The following is a 27680-nucleotide window of genomic DNA, read 5'->3' as shown; positions in this document are numbered from 1 at the left end:
CTAGTGTGTTGCCAGGGTAGATTTTCCCCTGTGCCTATGTATTATTGGATATCCGTTACAGTGTATTTGCCAGGGATGACAGTTTCCCCTGTGCCTGTTTCGTTGATCGCTATTTGAGCGCATTTGTGTGTCTACGAAGGAATAAACTCTGTATTCGGTGATTACCCTCCTGCGCCTGACTCCTTTCCATCACACTCATCACAGTACGGGATGAAAACAATATTATTTTTCAGTCTGATCAACTGTAGGCTACTTATAATAGCAGATGCATACAGCCTATGTGCCCTGTCCATCTGGTCAGGGTAACTAATTGGTAACGGTATGTATTTATAGTCCATTTGTGTGTCAGGAGAAAATGTGAATGTGATGGCTAGTCTGCCAATATGTTTTCAATCCAAAACGATTAACTGGAATTAATCAATCAACATAATATTGATGACAGATGTGAGTATATTTTTTATGAGGGCTACAGTTGCATAGGCCTGCATGATGCAAACATGCATAGAGCAAGCTCAGCCCTGTGAGTTCTATTGTCTATCAGTTGTTGTCTATGTGTCTGGGTAGAGGAAATCCCCCTCCTAATCTAGTCTAAATATAATTAATATGAACAAATATAAGGTAGCTGCAGTTTGACAGAGTTGTCATCCCCCCCAGGGCCAGGAGTTTTTTTTCCAGGAGTTTTTTAAAACCACGTGACCTGATTAGGAAAAACTGATCCCATCATAGCCCATATAAAACCTTTTTCAACGGATTAATCACTGTCATACCTTATAGGGTCCAGAGTTTTCCCAGATAAGGAAAAACTCCAGGCCCCAGGGGTAAAAATTGCCCCACCGCTCTGGGACCTATGGTGCCACCAGTCTGCTTGCAGTTGTCAGTTATCGTCAGGTATGTGGATGATCTGGGCTTTATTCAGGAACGTTTCTTGGGCTACTTTGATGTGTCCAGTGGGCGAGATGCGCAGTCTGTGTTTGACTTTATGAATTTTGAGATGTCTGAATTTAACTTCATAGAGAAACTTGTTGTCCAAACCTACGATGGCGCAGCTGTAATGGAATGTATCTGCTATTTGTATTTGCAGCTAAGTCCCCTCCTGTTCCCTGATTAAGAGGTGATGACTGCTCCACTCCACTACCATTGTCAACTTTCTCCTGACATGAACTGAAGCCACATCTCATGTGCCCGCTCATCCACTGGCACATTGAATGTTTCCTCTCCAAGCACTGTGAGTACCCCTATCAATTTTCTCTCATTACTGTATATAGAGTCAATCACATACAAACACAATCACATTATTACGCATCAATGGTTTTACTCCATGCATGGACTAACTCATTCTTAGCTCTTTTGTCTAACTATGTAGTGTGTTGTGTTATTGTTTTTTGTCTTCCCAGTTAAATCCTGTCCTGCACTGAAGCCTCTGAACACCTCAACTCATTCCTCATACCCTCATTCAATCAGTGCTGTGATCCCTTCCCAAAGCTGTGCAACCCTCTCATTCCCATTCCCCATAATATTCTACTATACATGTCTTTATTAAATGCTTTAGGTTAAAATAATTAGTCTTTGATGATTTCTGAAACACACTTTGTCGTCTCCGTGCGTACCGCGCCTATACCGTGGGTCTCCCATCCTCCTCAATTTTTCAAGTCACCAGCCTTCACTGGACGTGAATACCATTTTTATGTCTCTGCGTGCAGTTTGAAGGAAGTTGCTAACTAGCACTAGCGCAATTGGTAACTAGCATTAGCGCAACGAACGCATGTTAGCATTGGCTCACAAAACGACCTCTAACTTCCTTCGTACTGGACACAGAGACATAAAAATGGGTATCCACGAGTTCATCTGACTCTGGGGAAGTGGGGAAGTAGATAAAGGTCCTCATTGCCAAAATTCAGAAGTATCCCTTTAAGGGTATTTGGACTGCCAGTCGTCAGTGTGTTTTAATAACCATGGCTATGGAAGTCCTACAATAATAACCAAATGACTCACAGTTTGTCTGGGCAACACAGGAATCCATTGTTCTGCTGGCTGACAGGACGTTATTGTAAAAGAGAATCTGTTCTCGTTCTCAATGATTTACCTGGCTAAATAAAGGTTACATAAGCAAACATTACGTTCCCCTCTTGTCTTTGGCAGTTGTCTGACGTCGTCAAAAGGAGGGAAGCAGAGCCAGAGAACAGGCGAGGACACCTGTAATAGTGACAGTGTTTTACACTGTATTTTAGCTGACTATGATGTCATCAGACGGAGACAGCCAGTGCTCTCTGACCAGTAGAGAGTACTACTTAGGTCTGACGGTGAAAAAGACTGTATGAGTAATGCTTTGGTGTGTGTGCATGTTTGTGAGTGTGCGTGTGAGTGCGTGTGTGTGAGTGAGTGTGTGTAGGTGAGTGTGTGTGTGCGTGTGTGTGTGTGAGTGTGTGTGTAGGTGTTTGCCAACAGATACTGTTGGCTGTCTACTAGTACCATTTAACCTGTTGAACATGAAACCACATACAAGACTAGGGCAGCAATACAGTCTGTCAGACACACAACAATTACCCTTTCATTTAGTGGTGACGAAGTGAAATCAATCCCCCCAATTGGGAGGGGGAAGAATGAATGGGCGGACTGCTGAGAATGAGGTAATGATCACGAAGACAGTGGAGATTGATTGAGTAAGCACCCCTATTCATTTCAACAGGATTTGCTGGGGAGAAAATGTATTTCCCAGAGGGTGACTGTGTGTGTGTGTGTGTGGTACAGTGCATTCTGGGTACTCACAGGGCATTGTGTGATGCTCTGTTCCCATTGGCTCATGCTGACGCTCTCCTCCAGGGTGGTACACTTCCTTAACACCAAGTCCCAGCCGCAGTAGGGGTCCCTCGCCCCCACACACCCCCTGACAGAGTGGAGAGAGAATAGTGATTGGTTGATTGATTAATATATTCATTAATGAGAGAGAAGGAGAGAGATGGAGAGAGGAGGAGAGAGGAGGACAGAGAAGGAGAGAGATGGAGAGAGGAGGAGAGAGGAGGACAGAGGAGGAGAGAGAAGGAGAGAGAAGGAGAGAGAAGGAGAGAGGAGAGAGATGGAGAGAGGAGGACAGAGAAGGAGAGAGGAGGAGAGAGGAGGACAGAGGAGGAGAGAGAAGGAGAGAGGAGGAGAGAGAAGGAGAGAGGAGGACATAATAATAATATGCCATTTAGCAGACGCTTTTATCCAAAGCAACATACAGTCATGTGTGCATACATTTTTACGTATGGGTGGTCCCGGGGATCGAACCCACTACCCTGGTGTTACAAGCACCATGCTCTACCAATTGAGCTACAGAGGACCACAGATGGAGAGAGAAGGAGAGAGATGGAGAGAGGAGGAGAGAGAAGGAAAGAGATGGAGAGAGAAGGAGATAATAATAATATGCCATTTAGCAGACGCTTTTATCCAAAGCAACTTACAGTCATAAATGCATACATTTTTACGTATGGGTGGTCCCGGGGATCGAACCCACTACCCTGGCGTTACAAGCGCCATGCTCTACCAATTGAGCTACAGAGGACCACAGATGGAGAGAGAAGGAGAGAGATGGAGAGAGGAGGAGAGAGGAGGAGAGAGAAGGAGAGAGATGGAGAGAGGAGGAGAGAGAAGGAGAGAGATGGAGAGAGGAGGAGAGAGGAGGAGAGAAGGAGAGAGAAGGAGAGAGGTGGAGAGAGGAGGAGAGAGAAGGAGAGAGAAGGAGAGAGAAGGAGAGAGAAGGAGAGAGGTGGAGAGAGGAGGAGAGAGGAGGAGAGAGGAGGAGAGAGAAGGAGAGAGATGGAGAGAGAAGGAGAGAGAAGGAGAGAGGTGGAGAGAGGAGGAGAGAGATGGAGAGAGGAGGAGAGAGAAGGAGAGAGGTGGAGAGAGGAGGAGAGAGGTGGAGAGAAGAGGAGAGAGGAGGAGAGAAGGAGAGAGAAGGAGAGAGATGGAGAGAGGAGGAGAGAGAAGGAGAGAGATGGAGAGAGGAGGAGAGAGGAGGAGAGAAGGAGAGAGAAGGAGAGAGATGGAGAGAGGAGGAGAGAGAAGGAGAGAGATGGAGAGAGGAGGAGAGAGAAGGAGAGAGATGGAGAGAGGAGGAGAGAGGAGGAGAGAAGGAGAGAGAAGGAAAGAGATGGAGAGAGGAGGAGAGAGAAGAAGAGAGAAGGAGAGAGATGGAGAGAGGAGGAGAGAGAAGGAGAGAGATGGAGAGAGGAGGAGAGAGGAGGAGAGAAGGAGAGAGAAGGAGACAGGTGGAGAGAGGAGGAGAGGAGGAGAGAGGAGGAGAGAAGGAGAGAGAAGGAGAGAGGTGGAGAGAGGAGGAGAGAGAAGGAGAGAGATGGAGAGAGAAGGAGAGAGGAGGAGAGAGAAGGAGAGAGAAGGAGAGAGATGGAGAGAGGAGGAGAGAAGGAGAGAGAAGGAGAGATATGGAGAGAGGAGGAGAGAGAAGGAGAGAGGTGGAGAGAGAAGGAGAGAGGAGGAGAGAGGGAAGATATAGTACACTGTGACATAATCAGTTGTGAAAAGATTGTTCCAGAGTCATGTTCTGATCTGGAAACCTTATAGGCCAATTATCCAGACGTCTCTCTATGTTAGGCCTTGTTCAGTCAAAATGCTTGAAGCATGTATTTGAATGTCTACATATTTTCTGCTTTAAACAAACTATTTTCACAATACAGATTTGGCAAGGAAGCAGCTTTTTCAGGTCTCTGTTTGGGAGATTTAGAGCACAATAAAGTACCTGATGTCTCTCTTCTGTAATGCGAATAAGAGAGCTGTGTCACGAGACACACAACATGGACTGATCTCTGAGACACAACATGGACTGATCTCTGAGACACAACATGGACTGATCTCTGAGACACAACATGGACTGATCTCTGAGACACAACATGGACTGCTCTCTGAGACACAACATAGACTGATCTCTGAGACACAACATAGAAGGATATCTGAGACACAACATAGACTGATCTCTGAGACACAACATAGACTGATCTCTGAGACACAACATAGACTGATCACTGAGACACAACATAGACTGATCTCTGAGACACAACATAGAAGGATATCTGAGACACAACATAGACTGATCTCTGAGACACAACATAGACTGATCTCTGACACACAACATAGACTGATCACTGAGACACCACATAGACTGATCTCTGACACACAACATAGACTGATCTCTGACACACAACATAGACTGATCTCTGACACACAACATAGACTGATCTATGAGACACAACATAGACTGATCTATGAGACACAACATAGACTGATCTCTGACACACAACATAGACTGATCTATGAGACACAACATAGACTGATCTCTGAGACAGACATATAATAATAGCTGGTAATAGCCTAAGAGACTCCCAGTGCTGTGTGGGATATAATAGCAATATATTGTGTACTGTCGCACACGCACACTCACACACACACACACACACACACACACACACACACACACACACACACACACACACACACACACACACACACATACAACGTCTGTCAGAAGTGAATAAATAACAATCTATAATTTCTGATGATCTCCTACAGCCCCAGGTGTTAATATGTATCTCCTACAGCCCCAGGTGTTAATATGTATCTCCTACAGCCCCAGGTGTTAATATGTATCTCCTACAGCCCCAGGTGTCACCATGTACAGTGGGGAGAACAAGTATTTGATACACTGCCGATTTTGCAGGTTTTCCTACTTACAAAGCATGTAGAGGTCTGTAATTTTTATCATAGGTACACTTCAACTGTGAGAGACGGAATCTATAACAAAAATCCAGAAAATCACATTGTATGATTTTTAAGTAATTAATTTGCATTTTATTGCATGACATAAGTATGTGATACATCAGAAAAGCAGAACTTAATATTTGGAACAGAAACCTTTGTTTGCAATTACAGAGATCATACGTTTCCTGTAGGTCTTGACCAGGTTTGCACACACTGCAGCAGGGATTTTGGCCCACTCCTCCATTCAGACCTTCTCCAGATCCTTCAGGTTTCGGGGCTGTCGCTGGGCAATACGGACTTTCAGCTCCCTCCAAAGATTCTATTGGGTTCAGGTCTGGAGACTGGCTAGGCCACTCCAGGACCTTGAGATGCTTCTTACGGAGCCACTCCTTAGTTGCCCTGGCTGTGTGTTTCGGGTCATTGTCTTGCTGGAAGACCCAGCCACGACCCATCTTCAATGCTCTTACTGAGGGAAGGAGGTTGTTGGCCAAGATTTCACGATACATGGCCCCATCCATCCTCCCCTCAATACGGTGCAGTCGTCCTGTCCCCTTTGCAGAAAAGCATCCCCAAAGAATTATGTTTCCACCTCCATGCTTCATGGTTGGGATGGTGTTCTTGGGGTTGTACTCATCCTTCTTCTTCCTTCAACCACGGCGAGTGGAGTTTAGACCAGAAAGCTCTATTTTTGTCTCATCAGACCACATGACATTCTCCCATTCCTCCTCTGGATCATCCAGATGGTCAATGGCAAACTTCAGACGGGCCTGGACATGCGCTGGCTTGAGCAGGGGGACCTTGCGTGCGCTGCAGGATTTTAATCCATGACGGCGTAGTGTGTTACTAATGGTTTTCTTTGAGACTGTGGTCCCAGCTCTCTTCAGGTCATTGACCAGGTCCTGCCGTGTAGTTCTGGGCTGATCCCTCACCTTCCTCATGATCATTGATGCCCCACGAGGTGAGTTCTTGCATGGAGCCCCAGACCGAGGGTGATTAACCGTCATCTTGAAATTCTTCCATTTTCTAATAATTGGGCCAACAGTTGTTGCCTTCTCACCAAGCTGCTTGCCTATTATCCTGTAGCCCATCCCAGCCTTGTGCAGGTCTACAATTTTATCCCTGATGTCCTTACACAGCTCTCTGGTCTTGGCCATTGTGGAGAGGTTGGAGTCTGTTTGATTGAGTGTGTGGACAGGTGTCTTTTATACAGGTAACGAGAACAGGAGGGCTTCTTAAAGAAAAACTAACAGGTCTGTGAGAGCCGGAATTCTTACTGGTTGGTAGGTGATCAAATACTTATGTCATGCAATAAAATGCAAATTAATGACTTAAAAATCATACAATGTGATTTTCTGGATTTTTTTAGATTCCGTCTCTCACAGTTGAAGTGTACCTATGATAAAAATTACAGACCTCTACATGCTTTGTAAGTAGGAAAACCTGCAAAATCGGCAGTGTATCAAATACTTGTTCTCCCCACTGTATCTCATACAGTCCCAGGTGTTACCATGTATCTCCTACAGCCCCAGGTGTCACCATGTATCTCCTACAGCCCCATGTGTTAATATGTATCTCCTACAGCCCCAGGTGTTAATATGTATCTCCTACAGCCCCAGGTGTTACCATGTATCTCCTACAGCCCCAGGTGTTACCATGTATCTCCTACAGCCCCAGGTGTTAATATGTATCTCCTACAGCCCCAGGTGTTACCATGTATCTCCTACAGCCCCAGGTGTTAATATGTATCTCATACAGCCCCAGGTGTTACCATGTATCTCCTACAGCCCCAGGTGTTACCATGTATCTCCTACAGCCCCAGGTGTCACCATGTATCTCCTACAGCCCCAGGTGTTAATATGTATCTCCTACAGCCCCAGGTGTTACCATGTATCTCCTACAGCCCCAGGTGTTACCATGTATCTCCTACATTTACATTTTAGTCATTTAGCAGACGCTCTTATCCAGAGCAACTTACAGGAGCAATTAGGGTTAAGTGCCTTGCTCAAGGGCACATCGACAGATTTTTCACCTAGTCGGCTCGGGGATTAGAACCAGCGACCTTTCGGTTACTGGCACAACGCTCTTAACCACTAAGCTACCTACAGCCCCAGGTGTTAATATGTATCTCATACAGCCCCAGGTGTTACCATGTATCTCCTATAGGCCCAGGTGTTACCATGTATCTCCTACAGCCCCAGGTGTCACCATGTATCTCCTACAGCCCCAGGTGTCACCATGTATCTCCTACAGCCCCAGGTGTTAATATGTATCTCCTACAGCCCCAGGTGTTACCATGTATCTCCTACAGCCCCAGGTGTTACCATGTATCTCCTACAGCCCCAGGTGTCACCATGTATCTCCTATAGTCCCAGGTGTTAATATGTATCTCCTATAGCCCCAGGTGTTAATATGTATCTCCTATAGTCCCAGGTGTTAATATGTATCTCCTACAGCCCCAGGTGTTAATATGTATCTCCTATAGTCCCAGGTGTTAATATGTATCTCCTATTGCCCCAGGTGTTACCATGTAACTCCTACAGCCCCAGGTGTTAATATGTACCATGTAAAAGACAGTACTGCGCAGCCGTCTTCATCGACCTGGCCAAGGCTTTCGACTCTGTCAACCACTGCATTCTTATTGGCAGACTAAATAGCCTTGGTTTCTCTAATGACTGCCTCGCCTGATTCACCAACTACTTCTCAGATAGAGTTCAATGTGTCAAATCGGAGGGCCTGTTGTCTGGACCTCTGGCCGTCTCTATGGGCGTGCCACAGGGTTCATTTCTCGGGCCGACTCTATTCTCTGTGTATATCAATGATGTCGCTCTTGCTGCTGGTGACGCTCGGATCCACCTCTATGCGGACGACACCATTTTGTATACATCTGGCCCTTCATTGGACACTGTGTTAACAAACCTCCAAACGAGCTTCAATGCCATACAACACTCCTTCCGTAGCCTCCAACTGCTCTTAAACACTAGTAAAACTAAATGCATGCTCTTCAATCGAATGCTGCTGGCACCCGCCCACCCGACTAGAATCACTACTCTCGGCGGGTCTGACCTAGAGTATGTGGACAACTACAAATACCTAGGTGTCTGGTAAGACTGTAAACTCTCCTTCCAGACTCACATTAAGCATCTCCAATCAAAAGTTAGATCTAGAATCAGCTTCCTATTTCGCAACAAAGCCTCCTTCACTCATGCTGCCAAACATGCCCTCGTAAAACTGACTATCCTACCGATCCTTGACTTCGGCGATGTCATTTACAAAATAGCCTCCAACACCCTACTTGGCAAATTGGATGTAGTCTATCACAGTGCCATCCGTTTTGTCACCAAAGCCCCATATACCACCCACCATTGTGACCTGTACGCTCTTGTTGGCTGGCCCTCACTACATATTCGTTGCCAAACCCACTGGCTCCAGGTCATCTATAAATCACTGCTAGGCAAATCCCTGTCTTATCTTAGCTCACTGGTCACCATAGCAACACCCACCCGTAGTCTGCGCTCCAGCAGGTATATCTCACTGGTCATCCCCAAAGCCAACACCTCCTTTGGCCGCCATTCCTTCCAGTTCTCTGCTGCCAATGACTGGAACAAACTGCAAAAATCTCTGAAGCTGGAGACTCTTATCTCCCTCAATAACTTTAAGCGTCAGTTGTCAGAGCAGCTTACCGATCACTGCACCTGTACACAGCCTTTCTGAAATTAGCCCACCCAACTACCTCATCCCCATATTGTTATTTATTTTGCTATTTTGCACCCCAGTATCTCTATTTGCACATAATCTCTTGCACATCTAGCATTCCAGTGTTAATACTAATTGTAATTATTTTGCACTATAGCCTATTTATTGCCTTACCTCCATAACTTGCTACATTTGCACACACTGTATATATATTTTCTGTTGTATTTTGACTTTATGTTTTTTTTACCCCATATGTAACTCTGTGTTCATGTTTTTATCGCACTGCTTTGCTTTATCTTGGCCAGGTCGCAGTTGTAAACGAGAACTTGTTCTCAACTGGCTTCCCTGGTTAAATAAAGGTGAAATAAAAATAAAAAAATAGGAGGAGGGCAGCCTCCCTCGTCTGTGTGGAGCCCAGATAGTGGCTCAGAAACATCTCTCTTAATTGGCTGTCAGACTGAAGTTGGACTGAAGCCATTATAAGGAAAGAAGAGTCATACTTCCCATGCTTCACATTACAATGTGTGACTGGCTGGATGGATGAAGGACTCAATACTTTTGTGACACTCACACCAGCAGGGGGATTGCTTCTGGATATATGGTGTGGATTTATGGCTGTGTGAATGTGTGTGTGGCTGTGTTGTTGTTTTTATCGCACTGCTTTGCTTTATCTTGGCCAGGTCGCAGTTGTAAATGAGAACTTGTTCTCAACTGGCTTACCTGGTTAAATAAAGGTTAAATATTTTTTTTACATCTGCTACAGCCCCAGGTGTTACCATGTATCTCCTACAGCCCCAGGTGTTAATATGTATATCCTACAGCCCCAGGTGTTAATATGTATCTCCTACAGCCCCAGGTGTTAATATGTATCTCCTATAGTCCCAGATGTTACCATGTATCTCCTATTGCCCCAGGTGTCTCCATGTATCTCCTATTGCCCCAGGTGTCTCCATGTATCTCCTATTGCCCCAGGTGTTACCATGTATCTCCTATTGTCCCAGGTGTTACTATGTATCTCCTACAGCCCCAGGTGTTAATATTAATCTCCTATAGTCCCAGGTGTTACCATGTATCTCCTATTGCCCCAGGTGTCTCCATGTATCTCCTATTGCCCCAGGTGTTACCATGTATATCCTATTGCCCCAGGTGTTACCATGTATCTCCTATAGTCCCAGGTGTTAATATGTATCTCCTACAGCCCCAGGTGTTAATATGTATCTCCTACAGCCCCAGGTGTTACCATGTATCTCCTACAGCCCCAGGTGTTACCATGTATCTCCTATAGGCCCAGGTGTTACTATGAACAAGTTCCACAGACATGTGACTAACAGAAATTGAATAATGTGTCCCTGAACAAAGGGGGGTTCAAAATCAAAAGTAACAGTCAGTGTCTGGTGTGGCCACCAGCTGCATTAAGTACTGCAGTGCATCTCCTCATCATGGACGGCACCATATTTGCCAGTCCTTGCTGTGAGATGTTACCCCACTCTTCCACCATGGCACCTGCAAGTTCCCGGACATTTCTGGGGGGAATGGCCCTAGCCCTCACCCTCCGATCCAACAGGTTCCAGACGTGCTCAATGGGATTGAGATCCGGGCTCGTCGCTGGCCATGGCAGAACACTGACATTCCTGTCTTGCAGGAAATCACGCACAGAACGAGCAGTATGGCTGGTGACATTGTCATGCTGGAGGGTCAGGATGAGCCTGCAGGAAGGGTACCACATGAGGGAGGAGGAGGTCTTCCCTGTAACGCACAGCGTTGAGATTGCCTGCAATGACAACAAGCTCAGTCCGATGATGCTGTGACACACCGCCCCAGACCATGACGGACCCTCCACCTCCAAATCGATCCCGCTCCAGAGTACAGGCCTCGGTGTAACGCTCATTCCTTCAACGATAAATGCGAATCCGACCATCACCCCTGGTGAGACAAAACCACGACTCGTCAGTGAAGAGCACTTTTTGCCAGTCCTGTCTGGTCCAGCGATGGTGGGTTTGTGCCCATAGGCGACATTGTTGCCGGTGATGTCTGGTGAGGACTTGCCTTACAACAGGCCTACAAGCCCTCAGTCCAGCCTCTCTCAGCCTATTGCGGAGAGTCTGAGCACTGATGGAGGGATTGTGCGTTCCTGGTGTAACTCGGGCAGTTGTACCTGTCCCACAGGTGTGATGTTCGGATGTACCGATCCTGTGCAGGTGTTGTTACACGTGGTCTGCCACTGCGAGGACGATCAGCTGTCTGTCCTGTCTCCCTATAGTGCTGTCTTAGGCTTCTCACAGTATGGACATTGCAATTTATTGCCCTGGCCACATCTGCAGTCCTCATGCCTCCTTGCTGCATGCCTAAGGCATGTTCACGCAGATGAGCAGGGACCCTGGGCATCTTTCTTTTGGTGTTTTTCAGAGTCAGTAGAAAGGCCTCTTTAGTGTCCTAAGTTTCCATAACTGTGACCTTAATTGCCTACCGTCTGTAAACTGTTAGTGTCTTAACGACCGTTCCACAGGTGCATGTTCATTAATTGTTTATGGTTCATTGAACAAGCATGGGAAACAGTGTTTAAACCCTTTACAGTGAAAATCTGTGAAGTTATTTGAATTTTTACTAATTATCTTTGAAAGACAGGGTCCTGAAAAGGGGACGTTTCTTTTTTGTTGTTGCTGAGTTTAGGCAATAGGATGCCATTTGGGACGCAGCCTGTCTCTGTGAGTCATGGGTCTACTGTTCTCCCTGGCAGCGTGTTCATATCCAGGTCTGCGCTCTGAACGATCTGGTGTCTCTCTGTCAGAAATTCAATACGTCCCACTACAACAGACACAGCAGCTGAGGGGACAAGAAGGTAGAACTACCCTTTATATTACATTGGCATCACGCCAGGTCCACTATATAAATGAAGTAATTAGCTTGTAACTACTCTGTAACTACATACAGTTGAGGAGGAGTGGTGTATGTGTGTTGGTGTGTGGTTGGGTCTTGCCTGAGACCCGAAGCTAACACGGTTCTGCGTCGCCTGGGCGACACAGGTTTGATACCCAGTAGGTTGTGTGTGTGTTTGTTTGTGTGTGTGTGTGTGTGTGTGTGTGTGTGTTTGCTACTCACTCTCTGGTCTTGTGAAAGTTGCATCTCATCAGTGGTATCTTGATGACCTGGTCCCTGACCCCGACATACAGCTCACTGGTGCTGTGCAGGATCAGGAGGCTTCTGATTGGCTGTCTCCTCCTGGGCGGAAACAACTCAATCTCATCCAATAGACAGCTGCCCATGGACTGGTTCAGAGGAGACAGGACCTTACGGATGGTGCCATAGTCTGGAGGGAGAGGAGCGAGAGTGAGAAAGTTTCGTCATCAGAGAGGAAGAGGAGGAAGAGGAGGATGAGGTGAAGGAGGTAGACAAAAAAGAGCGATAATATGGATTAATATGGAATAAATAAAGTATTCTTTAGGGAGTGGATGAGGGAGAGGAAGAGTCACCATTGACACCATCTTTGTCAAAGTTACAACATCCCCCAATGAACTTACAGTATCTTACTCTCTCTGGAAACGTATCTGAACTGGAGTGTTTTTAGACATGCTAAATTCTGCCGTCATAGGAAGTCTTGATTTACAGATGATCTCAGCATTCCCATACTGTAATGGAGACTATCTGTGTCATGCAGAGTATCTCCCTTCAATTCAATGTATTCCAGGCCAGGATAGGAAAATCCCATGTGATTGCCAGGATATGAAAATCCCATGTGAGTGCCAGGATAGGAAAATACCATGTGATTGCGTAAAATACAGAATTTGGAGGCAACTCAAGAAAACATAGTCAATTATACACATATTCCCTGTGGGGAAGGGAACATAATTAGATCTAAACATAGAACAGCAAGAAAGTTGAATTCTTATTCCCAAACACACAGCTTCATGGTGGTAAAATACAAATGTACAGGCCTGCCTGAAGTAGAGTTTTTCACAGATGCAGCAATGGATGTTTTATAGATCTGGAGGGAAACTGATATCTGAGATACTCAGAAATGTATAAGACTCGACTTGACTAAAAGCTACAGGCAAAGAAATGTGGGCAATACCTTGGGTCCACATGCTACAACAATGTTTGTGTTCCTGGCTAGTTCCCGGCTAGTTCCTGGACAGTTTTTGTCTAGTTCGATGGCTAGTTCCTGGATAGATCCTGGCTAGTTCCTGGCTAAAACCCGTTTGTTTGTTTGTTTTATTCACACAATAATTAAAGAGGTTCACAATGCCAAAACACTGTACTACACTCAACCTGATCTCACAGTGACCAGGCTGAATACACTACCTAGTCGTTTGACCTTCTAGTAAAACTACCAGAGAATGGCCCCAATCAGTGCAGTGCACTACAGCACTAATAGCTGATTAGCTATGTGTGCTAGCCGTCGCTAATGGACCTGGCACTGGTTCAGATGTTTTCATTAGCGTCTGGTTAGCATCCAAAAACTCTTCTCCTTTGTGAACTGACCACTCTCATTCTAAAGCCACATTGATCACACACACACACACACACACACACACATTCACGCATAAACACAAATCCACACACACACACACACACACACTCACTTACACACACACACACAAACACAATGGGAGCAATGTTTTTTAAACAGGCCAGACAGACAGAAAATCCCCAAGGCTAGTGATGCAGAACAGGTGGAGGGGGGATCCAGAAATAACAAAGATACAGAATGAGACAGAGCATGGCAGTATGAGACAGAGCATGGCAGTATGAGACAGAGCATGGCATTATGAGACAGAGCATGGCAGTATGAGACAGAGCATGGCAGTATAAGACAGAGCATGGCAGTATGAGACAGAGCATGGCAGTATGAGACAGAGCATTGCAGTATGAGACAGAGCATGGCATTGTGAGACAGAGCATGGCAGTATAAGACAGAGCATGGCTGTATGAGACAGAGCATGGCAGTATGAGACAGAGCATGGCAGTATGAGACAGAGCATGGCAGTATGAGACAGAGCATGGCAGTATGAGACAGAGCATGGCAGTATGAGACAGAGCATGGCTGTATGAGACAGAGCATGGCAGTATGAGTCAGAACATGGCAGTATGAGACAGAGCATGACAGTATGAGACAGAGCATGGCAGTATGAGACAGAGCATGGCAGTATGAGACAGAGCATGGCAGTATGAGACAGAGCATGGCTGTATGAGACAGAGCATGAGCGTATGAGACAGAGCATGGCAGTATGAGACAGCATGGGCAGATTGAGACAGAGCATGGCAGTATGAGATGTAGCATGGCAGTATGAGACAGAGAATGGCAGTATGAGACAGAGCATGGCAGTATGAGAGAGCATGACAGTATGAGACAGAGCATGGCAGTATGAGACAGAGCATGGCAGTATGAGATGTAGCATGGCAGTATGAGACAGAGCATGGCAGTATGAGACAGCATGGGCATTTTGAGACAGAGCATGGCAGTATGAGATGTAGCATGGCAGTATGAGACAGAGCATGGCAGTATGAGACAAAGCATGGCAGTATGAGACAGAGTATGGCTGTATGAGAAAGAGAATGGCAGCATGAGAAAGAGAATGGCAGTATGAGACATATCATGGCAGTATGAGACATATCATGGCTGTATGAGACAGAGCATGGCTGTATGAGACAGAGCATGGCTGTATGAGACAAAGCATGGTAGTATGAGACAGAGCATGGCAGTATCAGACAGAGCATGAAAGTATGAGACAGAGCATGGCTGTATGAGACAGAGCATGGCTGTATGAGACAGAGCATGGCAGTATGAGACATAGCATGGCAGTATGAGTCAGAGCATGGCAGTATGAGACAGAGCATGGCAGTATGAGACAGAGCATGACAGTATGAGACAGAGCATGGCAGTATGAGACAGAGCATGGCAGTATGAGACAGAGCATGGCTGTATGAGACAGAGCATGGCTGTATGAGACAGAGCATGGCAGTATGAGACATAGCATGGCAGTATGAGTCAGAGCATGGCAGTATGAGACAGAGCATGGCAGTATGAGACAGAGCATGACAGTATGAGACAGAGCATGGCAGTATGAGACATAGCATGGCAGTATGAGTCAGAGCATGGCAGTATTAGACAGAGCATGGCAGTATGAGACAGAGCATGACAGTATGAGACAGAGCATGAAAGTATGAGACAGAGCATGGCTGTATGAGACAGAGCATGGCTGTATGAGACAGAGCATGGCAGTATGAGACATAGCATGGCAGTATGAGACAGAGCATGGCAGTATGAGACAGTGCATGACAGTATGAGACAGAGCATGGCTGTGTGAGACAGAGCATGGCAGTGTAAGAGGGGGTAAAGCCAGCAGTGTAAGAGGGGGTAAAGCCTTCCTGTCCTCTTTGTGGTTGATGTGTTACATACTCTACTTGTGTTTCTCATTTCCGCCATGCTTCCTCTTGACAGGGATTGAGAGGTGTTTAACATCTCTCAGTGAGGGATTGAGAGGTGTTTACCATCTCCCAGTGAGGGATTCAGTGGTGTTTACCATCTCCCAGTGAGGGATTCAGTGGTGTTTACCATCTCTCAGTGAGGGATTGAGTGGTTTACCATCTCGCAGTAAGGGATTGAGTGGTGTTTACCATCTCTCAGTGAGGGATTGAGAGGTGTTTACCATCTCTCAGTGAGGGATTGAGAGGTGTTCACCCTCTCTCAGTGAAGGTTTGAGTGTGTGGAAAGGGATGGCATTTGTGTGAAGCTGGATGAGAGAATGCCAAGAGCATGCAAATCTGTCATCAAGGCAAAGGGTGGCTATTTGAAGAATCTAAAATCTAAAATATATTTTGATTTGTTTAACACTTTTGGTTACTACATGATTCCATATGTGTTATTCCATAGTTTTGATGTCTTCACTATTATTCTATAATGTAGAAAATAGTAAAAACAAAGAAAACCCTTGAATGAGTAGGTGTGTCCAAACTTTTGACTGGTAGTGTATGTTTGTGTGTGTGTGTGTATGTTTGTGTGTGTGTGTGTGTGTGTGTGTGTGTGTGTGTGTGTGTTTCAATCTATCTGATTCCTAGCCCTTTGACTCTGCTCATGGTAGAGTGGTGAAGGAAAGCATTAGCTGGAGCTTTGAGGAGACATCAAAGCTTTCATTCTGCTGACAATGGGATCACAATGAACCGCCATACACACCGGCACACATAAAGAGTCTTGTTTAACTAACCTTATGGGGAAACACAATTTATAACCATTTAACATTTTCCCTAACCCTAAACCTAACCCTTACCCTAAACTTAACCTTAACCCTAACCCTAACCCTTACTCCTAATCCTAACCCTAACTCCAAACCCTAACCCTAATTCTAACATTAACACTAATTCTACCTTAAACCTAAACCCCCTAGAAATAGCATTTGACCTTGTGGGGACTAACAAAATGTCCCCAGTTGGTCAAAACATTTTTTGTTTACTATTCTTGTGGGGACTTCTGGTCCCCATGAGTATAGTTAAACACGTTCACACACGCACACACACACACACACACACACACACACACACACACACGCACACACACACGCACGCACACACACACACACACACACACACACACACAACCTCCTTCTCCCTGCCTGAGAGATGATAAAGACCACACACACATACCTGTAGCCAGGTAGATGATGTGGAACAGCATGTCTTTGCCCTGCACCACATCCACAGCTACGTGGGAGAAGCGGACGTTGTCCTCCATGAAGTAAGGGACAGGCTGGACCGGCTGGACCACCTCGTTCATCAGCAGGAACTTCTGGGCATCCTGCAGGTTCCTCTCTGTCAGGTTCACATAGGAGCCATAGTCTATGGTACCACACTGGAGACAGGGAGACATATTGATAAGGAATCATACTGTACTAATAAGGAAGCGTATTGATAAGGAGTCATATTACTAAGGAGACATATTAATAAGGAGAGATATTATAAGGATATATATTGATAAGAAGATATTAATAAGGAGACATATTGATAAGGAGGCATATTGAAAGGGAAACATATTGATAAGGAGTATTATTAATAAGGAGGCATATTGGTAAGGAGTCAAATCGATAAGGAGATATATTAATAAGGAATCATATTGATAAAGAGACATATTGATAAAGAGACATTGATAAGGAGCCATATTGATAAGGAGACATTGATAAGGAGCCATATTGATAAGGAGACATTGATAAGGAGACATTGATAAGGATATATTGATAAGGAGCCATATTGATAAGGAGAAATATTGATAAGGAGATATTGATAAGGAGGCATATTGATAAGGAGACATATTGATAAGGAGCCATATTGATAAGGAGACATATTGATAAGGAGTGGGGAACGACCAATGGGTGGGTTTCCCTGTGGGTCCTGCATTTTGTTTCACATCCATGACATCACAGCTTATCAACAATAAAGATCAAAATGACTAATAATACATTAATAATAATACATTCTTTCAACACCAGCTATTCTCTCTTGGAATTTGAAAGGATTAAACGGTCCCATTAAACGTTCTAGCTGTCTTGATCTCCTAGCAAGAAGCCATATTGATATACAGTGAGGGAAAAAAGTATTTGATCCCCTGCTGATTTTGTACGTTTGCCCACTGACAAAGAAATGATCAGTCTATAATTTTAATGGTAGGTTTATTTGAACAGTGAGAGACAGAATAACAACAACAAAAATCCAGAAAAACGCATGTCAAAAATGTTATAAATTGATTTGCATTTTAATGAGGGAAATAAGTATTTGACCCCCTCTCAATCAGAAAGATTTCTGGCTCCCAGGTGTCTTTTATACAGGTAACGAGCTGAGATTAGGGGCACACTCTTAAAGGGAGTATTACAGTATGCTGACAGGAGTCTGGGGTTGTGTGTGTGTGTGTGTGTGTGTGTGTGTTTGTGTGTGTTTGTGTGTGTGTGTGTGTGTTTTTCTTCATGTGCAAATATGTGTGTCTATCCAGCGTAAAACTCGCTGACCAAGTTTACCTTAGGCTTTTGGTTACATGAGTAGACTCTCTTAATATGGAACATGTGTGTAGCTGGCCGGGTGTCTGTAGCTGTGTCTGTGTGTTTGTGTAGTTGTGTGTGTAGCTGTGTGTGTGTGTGTGCCTGTGTCTGTGTGTATCTGCCCCTCTAGCTCCCTCAACCTCCTGAGAGACTGAAATCACATTCAAACCACAGTGTAGATTAGACTGTATGTAATCTGTTTAGCCTGCCAGCCCTCCCAGTCATACACCATTCTCTGTGTCATCACTAAAGAGCGCAGAGCTTTAGCACTAGAACCGCTAAAGAGGTCATTTGGACGGCTCATAAATGTACAAAATGTATTACTCCGCCATTTTAAAAAATCATGCCCCTAGAACTAGAAAAATGACAAGACAACGGGGCCACAATAAAGAGAAAACTAGAGATTAGTACGCATTACAACCAAACAAAGGGATGTCAAAGTGTGTCAAGCAAGTGAAAGTTACAAAAAAGGGATAACAGTTAAATGAAATCCAACTGATACCAATGCATGAAGACACATACAAGCAGGAGCTGACAATAGTTGACTATTTTTGTCTGCTGTCATATTGACACATATTCATTATAATGCATTATTGCTTTTGTGCTGAGTTTCACTATTTATCAAGGCCACTTGGCGATTATAATGATGTTTAGGCTACTGATGATTTCATCATTTGACTGTGCGTCTTAACCGTGAGTCTTGGTGATTGTTCTTTTTTTAAATGTAATTTAAATAAGCTGTTAGTGTCACAGCCAGCCGTAACTGGGAGACAATTGGCCCAGCATCGTCCGGGTTAGGGGAGGGTTTGGCCGGCCGGGATGTCCTTGTCCCATCGTGCTCTAGCGACTCGTTGTGGCGGGCCGGGGGCCTGCAAGCTGACTTCGGTGTTTCCCCCGACACATAGGGCGGCTGGCTTACAGATTAAGTGAGCGGTGTGTCAAGAAGCAGTGCGGCTTGGCAGGGTCGTGTTTCGGGGGACGCATGGCTCCGTCTCTCCCGAGTCCGTAGGGGAGTTGCAGCGATGAGACAAAAGATCGTAACTACCAATTGGATATCACGAAATTGGGGAGAAAAGGGAGTGGAGAAAAAACTGTTAACATTTTCCAACACATATGTTTTCTGTTTCATAGTTGTAACGAAGGCACTCCACAAATAAAATGGATTGACCACCTGAATTGTTATTTTTTTTTAGTTTTTACATATAGCCTACAGTAACATAAACTAATGACTATGCTATTGTGTTATTTGAAATAAAAAAATAAAGTTACTTAAGGCCTTCATAAACACAACCAAACGATTATTTTTGTGATAGCATACATGAAATGTATTGATTACACTGTTAGAATGTTGCAGTCAGAATGACTGCTCGTTAGCTTGTAGGGGGCTTCGTCAAGGCCCAGCGGTTCTAGTGTTAAATCTGCTGAGGCCTATAAACCCTCAGCAGATAAACCCTAACCTTAACCATAAGGGGGACGTAATAACACCTGGTCCTGGGTCAGTGGTTATGGCAACTTCTACCTGTTCCAAGAAGAGTGCTGTCGTAGTTTATTAGGAGCAGCAATACTCCGTAGAACAGGACTGTGGTCATTTTAATGCTGTCATGGTGACGTTGTACATTTCCTGTCAGTGAGACAATTAATTAATGAGAGGAGGGAACTGTACCGGGACTCTGGGGCGCAGACACAAACACAGACGCACGTACGCACGTACGCATGCACAAACACATTAATGAATACCCACCAACGCTTATAATGAAAACCCACCAATGATCATAATGAATACTCACCAACGCTCATGATGAATACCCACCAACACTCATAATGTGGTCCTCTGTAGCTCAGCTGGTAGAGCACGGCGCTTGTAACGCTAAGGTAGTGGGTTCGATCCCCGGGACCACCCATACACAAAAAAAATTTATGCACGCATGACTGTAAGTCGCTTTGGATAAAAGCGTCTGCTAAATGGCATATTAATTTAATTAAAAAATAATGAATACCCACCAACGCTCATGATGAATGCCCACCAACGCTCATGATGAATACCCAGCAATGCTCATAATGAATACCCACCAACGCTCATAATGAATACCCACCAACGCTCATAATGAATACCCACCAACGCTCATAATGAATACCCAGCAACGCTCATAATGAATACCCACCAACGCTCATAATGAATACCCACCAACGCTCATAATGAATACCCACCAACGCTCATAATGAATACCCACCAACGCTCATAATGAATACCCACCAACGCTCATAATGAATACCCACCAACGCTCATAATGAATACCCACCAACGCTCATAATGAATACTCACCAACACTCATAATGAATACCCACCAATGCTCATAATGAATACCCACCAACGCTCATAATGAATACCCACCAACGCTCATAATGAATACCCACCAACGCTCATAATGAATACCCACCAACGCTCATGAGTACATTCCTACAAAAGCAGAGTATGTGATGATGTTTGTGTGTGTTGGATAATTGGACAGAGTTGATGTGGTGATAAAAACTGACCTTGCATGTTACTGTGCTCTCAGAATAACCATGAGGGTGTAACAGCATGACGTCTAGAGCGGACTGTCCACGGTCAGCCATCTCATATAAGGACCTGACTCATCCATCTGTCTTGTCACAGCCAGGGTCAGCCATCTCATATAAGGACCTGACTAATCTATCTGTCTTGTCACAGCCATGGTCAGCCATCTCATATGAGGCACTGACCTGACTCATCCATCTGTCTTTTCACAGCAACAGTCGGCCATCTCATATAAGGACCTGACTCATCCATCTGTCTTGTCACAGACACGGTCGGCCATCTCATATAAGGCACTGACCTGACTCATCCATCTGTCTTGTATTACTATGGTAGCTATTGGCGTCTGGTTATTTTCAGACTGGTTTTTCCCAATCTGAACCTGAGCCGCCTGGCTTAAATCTGATAGAACAACTACCTAGCTGAACTCATGGCTTAAGACCCTGTTTAGAATATTGGGATAGGAGATTTCCCTGTGAGCTCAGTTGGCGGCCATATTGGTGGAATACTTACCTGGAAGTCAGGGTTAGGGTTGGGGTAGGTGTATACTTACCTGGAAGTCAGGGTTAGGGTTGTGATAGTTGTATATTTACCTGGAAGTCAGGGTTAGGGTTGGGGTAGGGTAGCCAGGCGGAGCGAGAGTTCTCCTGGTACTTGAAGGGACCACCGAACACCCGGGTGATGGCACTGAGGTTGAAGGCACACACTGCAGATGCAGCTATGCTATTCCTGTAGGGGGGAGGAGAGGGAGAGAGATAAATATATTTCAGCAATAAGGCACGAGGGGGTGTGGTATATGGCCAATATACCACGGCTAAGGGCTGTTCTTATGCACAACGCAACGCAGAGTGCCTGGATACAGCCCTTAGCCGTGGTATATTGGCCATATACCACAAACCCCCGAGGTGCCTTATTGCTGTTATAAACTGGTTACCAACGTAGTTAGAGCAGTAAAAATACATGTTTTGTTATACCCGTGGTACACGGTCTGATATACCACGGCTGTCAGTCAATCAGCATTCAGGGCTCGAACCACCCAGTTTATATATATATATATATATATATATATATATATATATATAAGAGAGAGAGAGAGAGAGAGAGAGAGAGAGAGAGAGAGAGAGAGAGAGAGAGAGAGAGAGAGAGAGAGAGAGATTAAGAAGCCATCTAAGCAGACACAATGCTAGCTGACTGATAATGTCCAGTCTGTGTTTTTGTCCTCTAAATATACCTCCATATCTGTCCCTACCAGTTAGTGTCTGTGGACTCAGATCCCACTGTGAGTGATGGATGGTCTAATGTGACTATAAATTTAACACAGGCCTTCAATTAAGAGGTTCTGCCTCTCTGGCTAAGTGTATAGATTGGGCCTGATGGATAGCTTTGACTTTTCAAACTGTCACTTTAACAAGAGCATGTCTCCTCTAAGAGATGATAAAACAACATGAGAGAAATTAGTCTAAAGTCAAACTGTAAAACTAAACGTGTGTGAATTGATGATAGTATAATATGACTGGTCATTATCAGCTGTACCTGAAGGATACTTCAGTGTTTTGGCCACTTCAAGGTTTATCAACCAGAATACAATAGCCATGGAGGAACCTCTAGGCAGTGGGAGGAGCTATAGGAGGACGGGATCATTGGAATGACTGGAATGGAACGTAGTGAAACACGTGGTCTCCATGTTTGATGTGTTTGGTACCGTTCCATTTATTCCATTTCAGCCATTACAATGAGCCCGTCCTCCTATAGCTCCTCCCACCAGCCGCCTCTAGAGTCTACCCTCTGGCTGGTATATCTGACCATCGCCTTGTCCTGCCCACTGTAGCTGCGTAGGTCTGCACATGCCCATGTTAGAGAGGATAAAGTGTGTGTGTGTGTGTGTCTGTCTATCTGTGTGTGTGTCTGTCTGTCTGTCTGTGTGTCTGTGTGTCTGTCTGTCTGTGTGTGTCTGTGTGTGTGTGTCTGTGTGTCTGTGTGTGTGTGTGTGTGTGTGTCTGTGTGTGTGTGTCACTGTGTGTGTGTCACTGTGTATGTCTCTGGGTGTCTCTGTTTGTCTCTGTGTTTCTGTGTGTCTCTCTGTGTCTCTGTGTGTCTCTACGTGTCTCTGTGTGTCTCTGTGTGTGTCTCTGCGTGTCTCTGTGTGTGTCTCTGCGTGTCTCTGTGTGTGTCTCTGCGTGTCTCTGCGTGTCTCTGCGTGTCTCTGTGTGTGTCTCTGCGTGTCTCTGTGTGTGTCTCCACGTGTCTCTGCGTGTGTCTCCGTGTGTCTCTGCGTGTGTCTCTGCGTGTCTCTGTGTGTGTCTCTGCGTGTCTCTGTGTGTGCTCCGCATGTCTCTATGTGTGTCTCTGTGTGTGTCTCCGCGTGTCTCTGTGTGTCTCTGCGTGTATAGAATGTATTTCTTACTTACACATTAGTAGTGAAGATCCCATAGAGCAGTTCCAACTCTGGCAGGTAGAACGTCCCCTGTAGTTCATTATAGTTGAACGGTATCTCTCCCGGTCGAGAGCAGTTCAACCGTGCCTTCATGAACGTGGTCCAGGTGTCCTCCAATAGGAAGCGTCCTCCAATGTCGTTCTTACAGACCCGGGCAGCGCGCGAGAACACAGTCCGACCGCAGTCGTGTTCCACCGCGTTCTCCCGAAAGAAGAAGTAGGTGAAGTTCCCGATATCGTAGGAGGAGATGAAGTTAGGCTCTGTTGAAGGAGGGGGAGAAGTTAGGCTCTGTTGAAGGAGGGGGAGAAGTTAGGCTCTGTTTTAGGAGGAGAAGAAGTTAGTCTCTGTTGAAGGAGGGGGAGAAGTTAGGCTCTGTTGAAGAAGGAGACAAAGTTAGGCTCTGTTGTAGGAGGGGAATAAGTTAGGCTCTGTTGAATGAGGGGGAAAGGTTAGTCTCTGTTGAAGGAGGGGGATAAGTTAGGCTCTGTTGAAGGAGGGGAGAAGTTAGGCTCTGTTGAAGGAGGGGAGAAGTTAGGCTATGTTGAAGGAGGGGGAGAAAGGCTCTGTTGAAGGAGGGGAGAAGTTAGGCTCTGTTGAAGGAGGGGAGAAGTTAGGCTCTGTTGAAGGAGGGGGATAAGTTAGGCTCTGTTTTAGGAGGAGACAAAGTTAGTCTCTGTTGAAGGAGGGGGAGTAGTTAGTCTCTGTTGAAGGAGGGGGAGAAGTTAGGCTCTGTTGAAGGAGGGGGAGAAGTTAGGCTCTGTTGAAGGAGGGGGAGAAGTTAGGCTCTGTTGAAGTAGGGGGAGAAGTTAGGCTCTGTTGAAGGAGGGGGAGTAGTTAGTCTCTGTTGAAGGAGGGGGAGAAGTTAGGCTCTGTTGAAGGAGGGGGAGAAGTTAGGCTCTGTTGAAGGAGGGGGGAGAAGTTAGGCTCTGTTGAAGGAGGGGGAGAAGTTAGGCTCTGTTGAAGGAGGGGGAGAAGTTAGGCTCTGTTGAAGGAGGGGGAGAAGTTAGGCTCTGTTTTAGGAGGAGACGAAGTTAGTCTCTGTTGAAGGAGGGGGAGAAGTTAGGCTCTGTTGAAGGAGGGGGAGAAGTTAGGCTCTGTTGAAGGAGGAGACGAAGTTAGTCTCTGTTGAAGGAGGGGAGAAGTTAGGCTCTGTTGAAGGAGGGTTATAAATTAGGCTCGTTGAAGAAGGGGGAGAAGTTAGGCTCTGTTGAAGGAGGGGGAGAAGTTAGGCTCTGTTTTAGGAGGAGAATAAGTTAGTCTGTTGAAGGTGGGGGAGAAGTTAGGCTCTGTTGAAGAAGGAGACAAAGTTAGGCTCTGTTGTAGGAGGGGGATAAGTTAGGCTCTGTTGAATGAGGGGGAGAAGTTAGGCTCTGTTGAAGGAGGGTTATAAATTAGGCTCGTTGAAGAAGGGGGAGAAGTTAGGCTCTGTTGAAGGAGGGGGAGAAGTTAGGCTCTGTTTTAGGAGGAGAATAAGTTAGTCTGTTGAAGGAGGGGGAGAAGTTAGGCTCTGTTGAAGAAGGAGACAAAGTTAGGCTCTGTTGTAGGAGGGGAATAAGTTAGGCTCTGTTGAATGAGGGGGAAAGGTTAGTCTCTGTTGAAGGAGGGGGATAAGTTAGGCTCTGTTGAAGGAGGGGGAGAAGTTAGGCTCTGTTGAAGGAGGGGGAGAAGTTAGGCTATGTTGAAGGAGGGGGAGAAAGGCTCTGTTGAAGGAGGGGGAGAAGTTAGGCTCTGTTGAAGGAGGGGAGAAGTTAGGCTCTGTTGAAGGAGGGGGATAAGTTAGGCTCTGTTTTAGGAGGAGACAAAGTTAGTCTCTGTTGAAGGAGGGGGAGTAGTTAGTCTCTGTTGAAGGAGGGGGAGAAGTTAGGCTCTGTTGAAGGAGGGGGAGAAGTTAGGCTCTGTTGAAGGAGGGGAGAAGTTAGGCTCTGTTGAAGTAGGGGGAGAAGTTAGGCTCTGTTGAAGGAGGGGGAGTAGTTAGTCTCTGTTGAAGGAGGGGGAGAAGTTAGGCTCTGTTGAAGGAGGGGGAGAAGTTAGGCTCTGTTGAAGGAGGGGGAGAAGTTAGGCTCTGTTGAAGGAGGGGGAGAAGTTAGGCTCTGTTGAAGGAGGGGGAGAAGTTAGGCTCTGTTTTAGGAGGAGACGAAGTTAGTCTCTGTTGAAGGAGGGGGAGAAGTTAGGCTCTGTTGAAGGAGGGGGAGAAGTTAGGCTCTGTTGAAGGAGGAGACGAAGTTAGTCTCTGTTGAAGGAGGGGGAGAAGTTAGGCTCTGTTGAAGGAGGGTTATAAATTAGGCTCGTTGAAGAAGGGGGAGAAGTTAGGCTCTGTTGAAGGAGGGGGAGAAGTTAGGCTCTGTTTTAGGAGGAGAATAAGTTAGTCTGTTGAAGGTGGGGGAGAAGTTAGGCTCTGTTGAAGAAGGAGACAAAGTTAGGCTCTGTTGTAGGAGGGGGATAAGTTAGGCTCTGTTGAATGAGGGGGAAAGGTTAGTCTCTGTTGAAGGAGGGGGATAAGTTAGGCTCTGTTGAAGGAGGGGGAGAAGTTAGGCTCTGTTGAAGGAGGGGGAGAAGTTAGGCTATGTTGAAGGAGGGGGAGAAAGGCTCTGTTGAAGGAGAGGGAGAAGTTAGGCTCTGTTGAAGGAGGGGAGAAGTTAGGCTCTGTTGAAGGAGGGGGATAAGTTAGGCTCTGTTGAAGGAGGGGGATAAGTTAGTCTCTGTTTTAGGAGGAGACAAAGTTAGTCTCTGTTGAAGGAGGGGGAGTAGTTAGTCTCTGTTGAAGGAGGGGGAGAAGTTAGGCTCTGTTGAAGGAGGGGGAGAAGTTAGGCTCTGTTGAAGGAGGGGGAGAAGTTAGGCTCTGTTGAAGTAGGGGGAGAAGTTAGGCTCTGTTGAAGGAGGGGGAGTAGTTAGTCTCTGTTGAAGGAGGGGAGAAGTTAGGCTCTGTTGAAGGAGGGGGAGAAGTTAGGCTCTGTTGAAGGAGGGGGAGAAGTTAGGCTCTGTTGAAGGAGGGGGAGAAGTTAGGCTCTGTTGAAGGAGGGGGAGGAGTTAGGCTCTGTTGAAGGAGGGGGAGAAGTTAGGCTCTGTTGAAGGAGGGGGAGAAGTTAGGCTCTGTTGAAGGAGGGGGAGAAGTTAGGCTCTGTTGAAGTAAGGGGAGAAGTTAGGCTCTGTTGAAGGAGGGGGAGTAGTTAGTCTCTGTTGAAGGAGGGGGAGAAGTTAGGCTCTGTTGAAGGAGGGGGAGAAGTTAGGCTCTGTTGAAGGAGGGGAGAAGTTAGGCTCTGTTGAAGTAGGGGGAGAAGTTAGGCTCTGTTGAAGGAGGGGGAGAAGTTAGGCTCTGTTGAAGGAGGGGGAGAAGTTAGGCTCTGTTTTAGGAGGAGACGAAGTTAGTCTCTGTTGAAGGAGGGGGAGAAGTTAGGCTCTGTTGAAGGAGGGTTATAAATTAGGCTCGTTGAAGAAGGGGGAGGAGTTAGGCTCTGTTGAAGGAGGGGGAGAAGTTAGGCTCTGTTTTAGGAGGAGAATAAGTTAGTCTGTTGAAGGAGGGGGAGAAGTTAGGCTCTGTTGAAGAAGGAGACAAAGTTAGGCTCTGTTGTAGGAGGGGATAAGTTAGGCTCTGTTGAATGAGGGGGAAAGGTTAGTCTCTGTTGAAGGAGGGGGATAAGTTAGGCTCTGTTGAAGGAGGGGGATAAGTTAGGCTCTGTTGAAGGAGGGGGAGAAGTTAGGCTCTGTTGAAGGAGGGGGAGAAGTTAGGCTCTGTTGAAGGAGGGGGAGAAGTTAGGCTATGTTGAAGGAGGGGGAGAAAGGCTCTGTTGAAGGAGGGGGAGAAGTTAGGCTCGGTTGAAGCAGGGGGAGAAGTTAGGCTCTGATGAATGAGGGGGATAAGTTAGGCTCTGTTGAAGGAGTGGGAGAAGTTAGGCTCTGTTGAAGGAGGGGGAGAAGTTAGGCTCTGTTGAAGGAGGGGGAGAAGTTAGGCTCTGTTGAAGGAGGGGGAGAAGTTAGGCTCGGTTGAAGCAGGGGGAGAAGTTAGGCTCTGATGAATGAGGGGGATAAGTTAGGCTATGTTGAAGGAGGGGGAGAAGTTAGGCTATGTTGAAGGATGGGGGAGAAAGGCTCTGTTGAAGGAAGAGACAAAGTTAGGCTCTGTTGAAGGAGGGGAGAAGTTAGGCTCTGTTGAAGAAGGGGGAGAAGTTAGGCTCTGTTGAAGGAGGGTTATAAGTTAGGGTCTGTTGAAGAAGGGGGAGAAATTAGGCTC

The 27680-nt window shown here is 45.9% G+C and overlaps 1 protein-coding gene across 3 annotated transcripts in view; it reads right to left on the bottom strand.

Moving 5' to 3' along the window:
• The window catches only part of LOC121569346 (semaphorin-5A), a 269684-nt gene that overhangs the window by 80826 nt on the left and 161178 nt on the right, over positions 1-27680 (bottom strand). For all 3 annotated transcript variants that reach the window (XR_006001351.2, XM_041880229.2, XM_041880230.2), the window contains exons 8-12: positions 23427-23712; positions 21612-21747; positions 17083-17287; positions 12544-12751; positions 2767-2884 (exon numbers count right to left, since the gene is read on the bottom strand). Coding sequence is in view for 2 of the 3 variants with exons in the window: in XM_041880229.2 (XP_041736163.2) it covers positions 2767-2884; positions 12544-12751; positions 17083-17287; positions 21612-21747; positions 23427-23712 (953 nt within the window). In the remaining variant the exon portion in view is untranslated. The remainder of the gene's footprint in view (positions 1-2766; positions 2885-12543; positions 12752-17082; positions 17288-21611; positions 21748-23426; positions 23713-27680) is intronic.

This window comes from Coregonus clupeaformis, chromosome 7, assembly GCF_020615455.1.
Source record: "Coregonus clupeaformis isolate EN_2021a chromosome 7, ASM2061545v1, whole genome shotgun sequence".
Classification (NCBI taxonomy): Eukaryota; Metazoa; Chordata; class Actinopteri; order Salmoniformes; family Salmonidae; genus Coregonus; species Coregonus clupeaformis.
The sequence above is the reverse complement of the archived record's forward strand: the minus strand, read 5'-3'. Positions and strand labels throughout refer to the sequence as shown.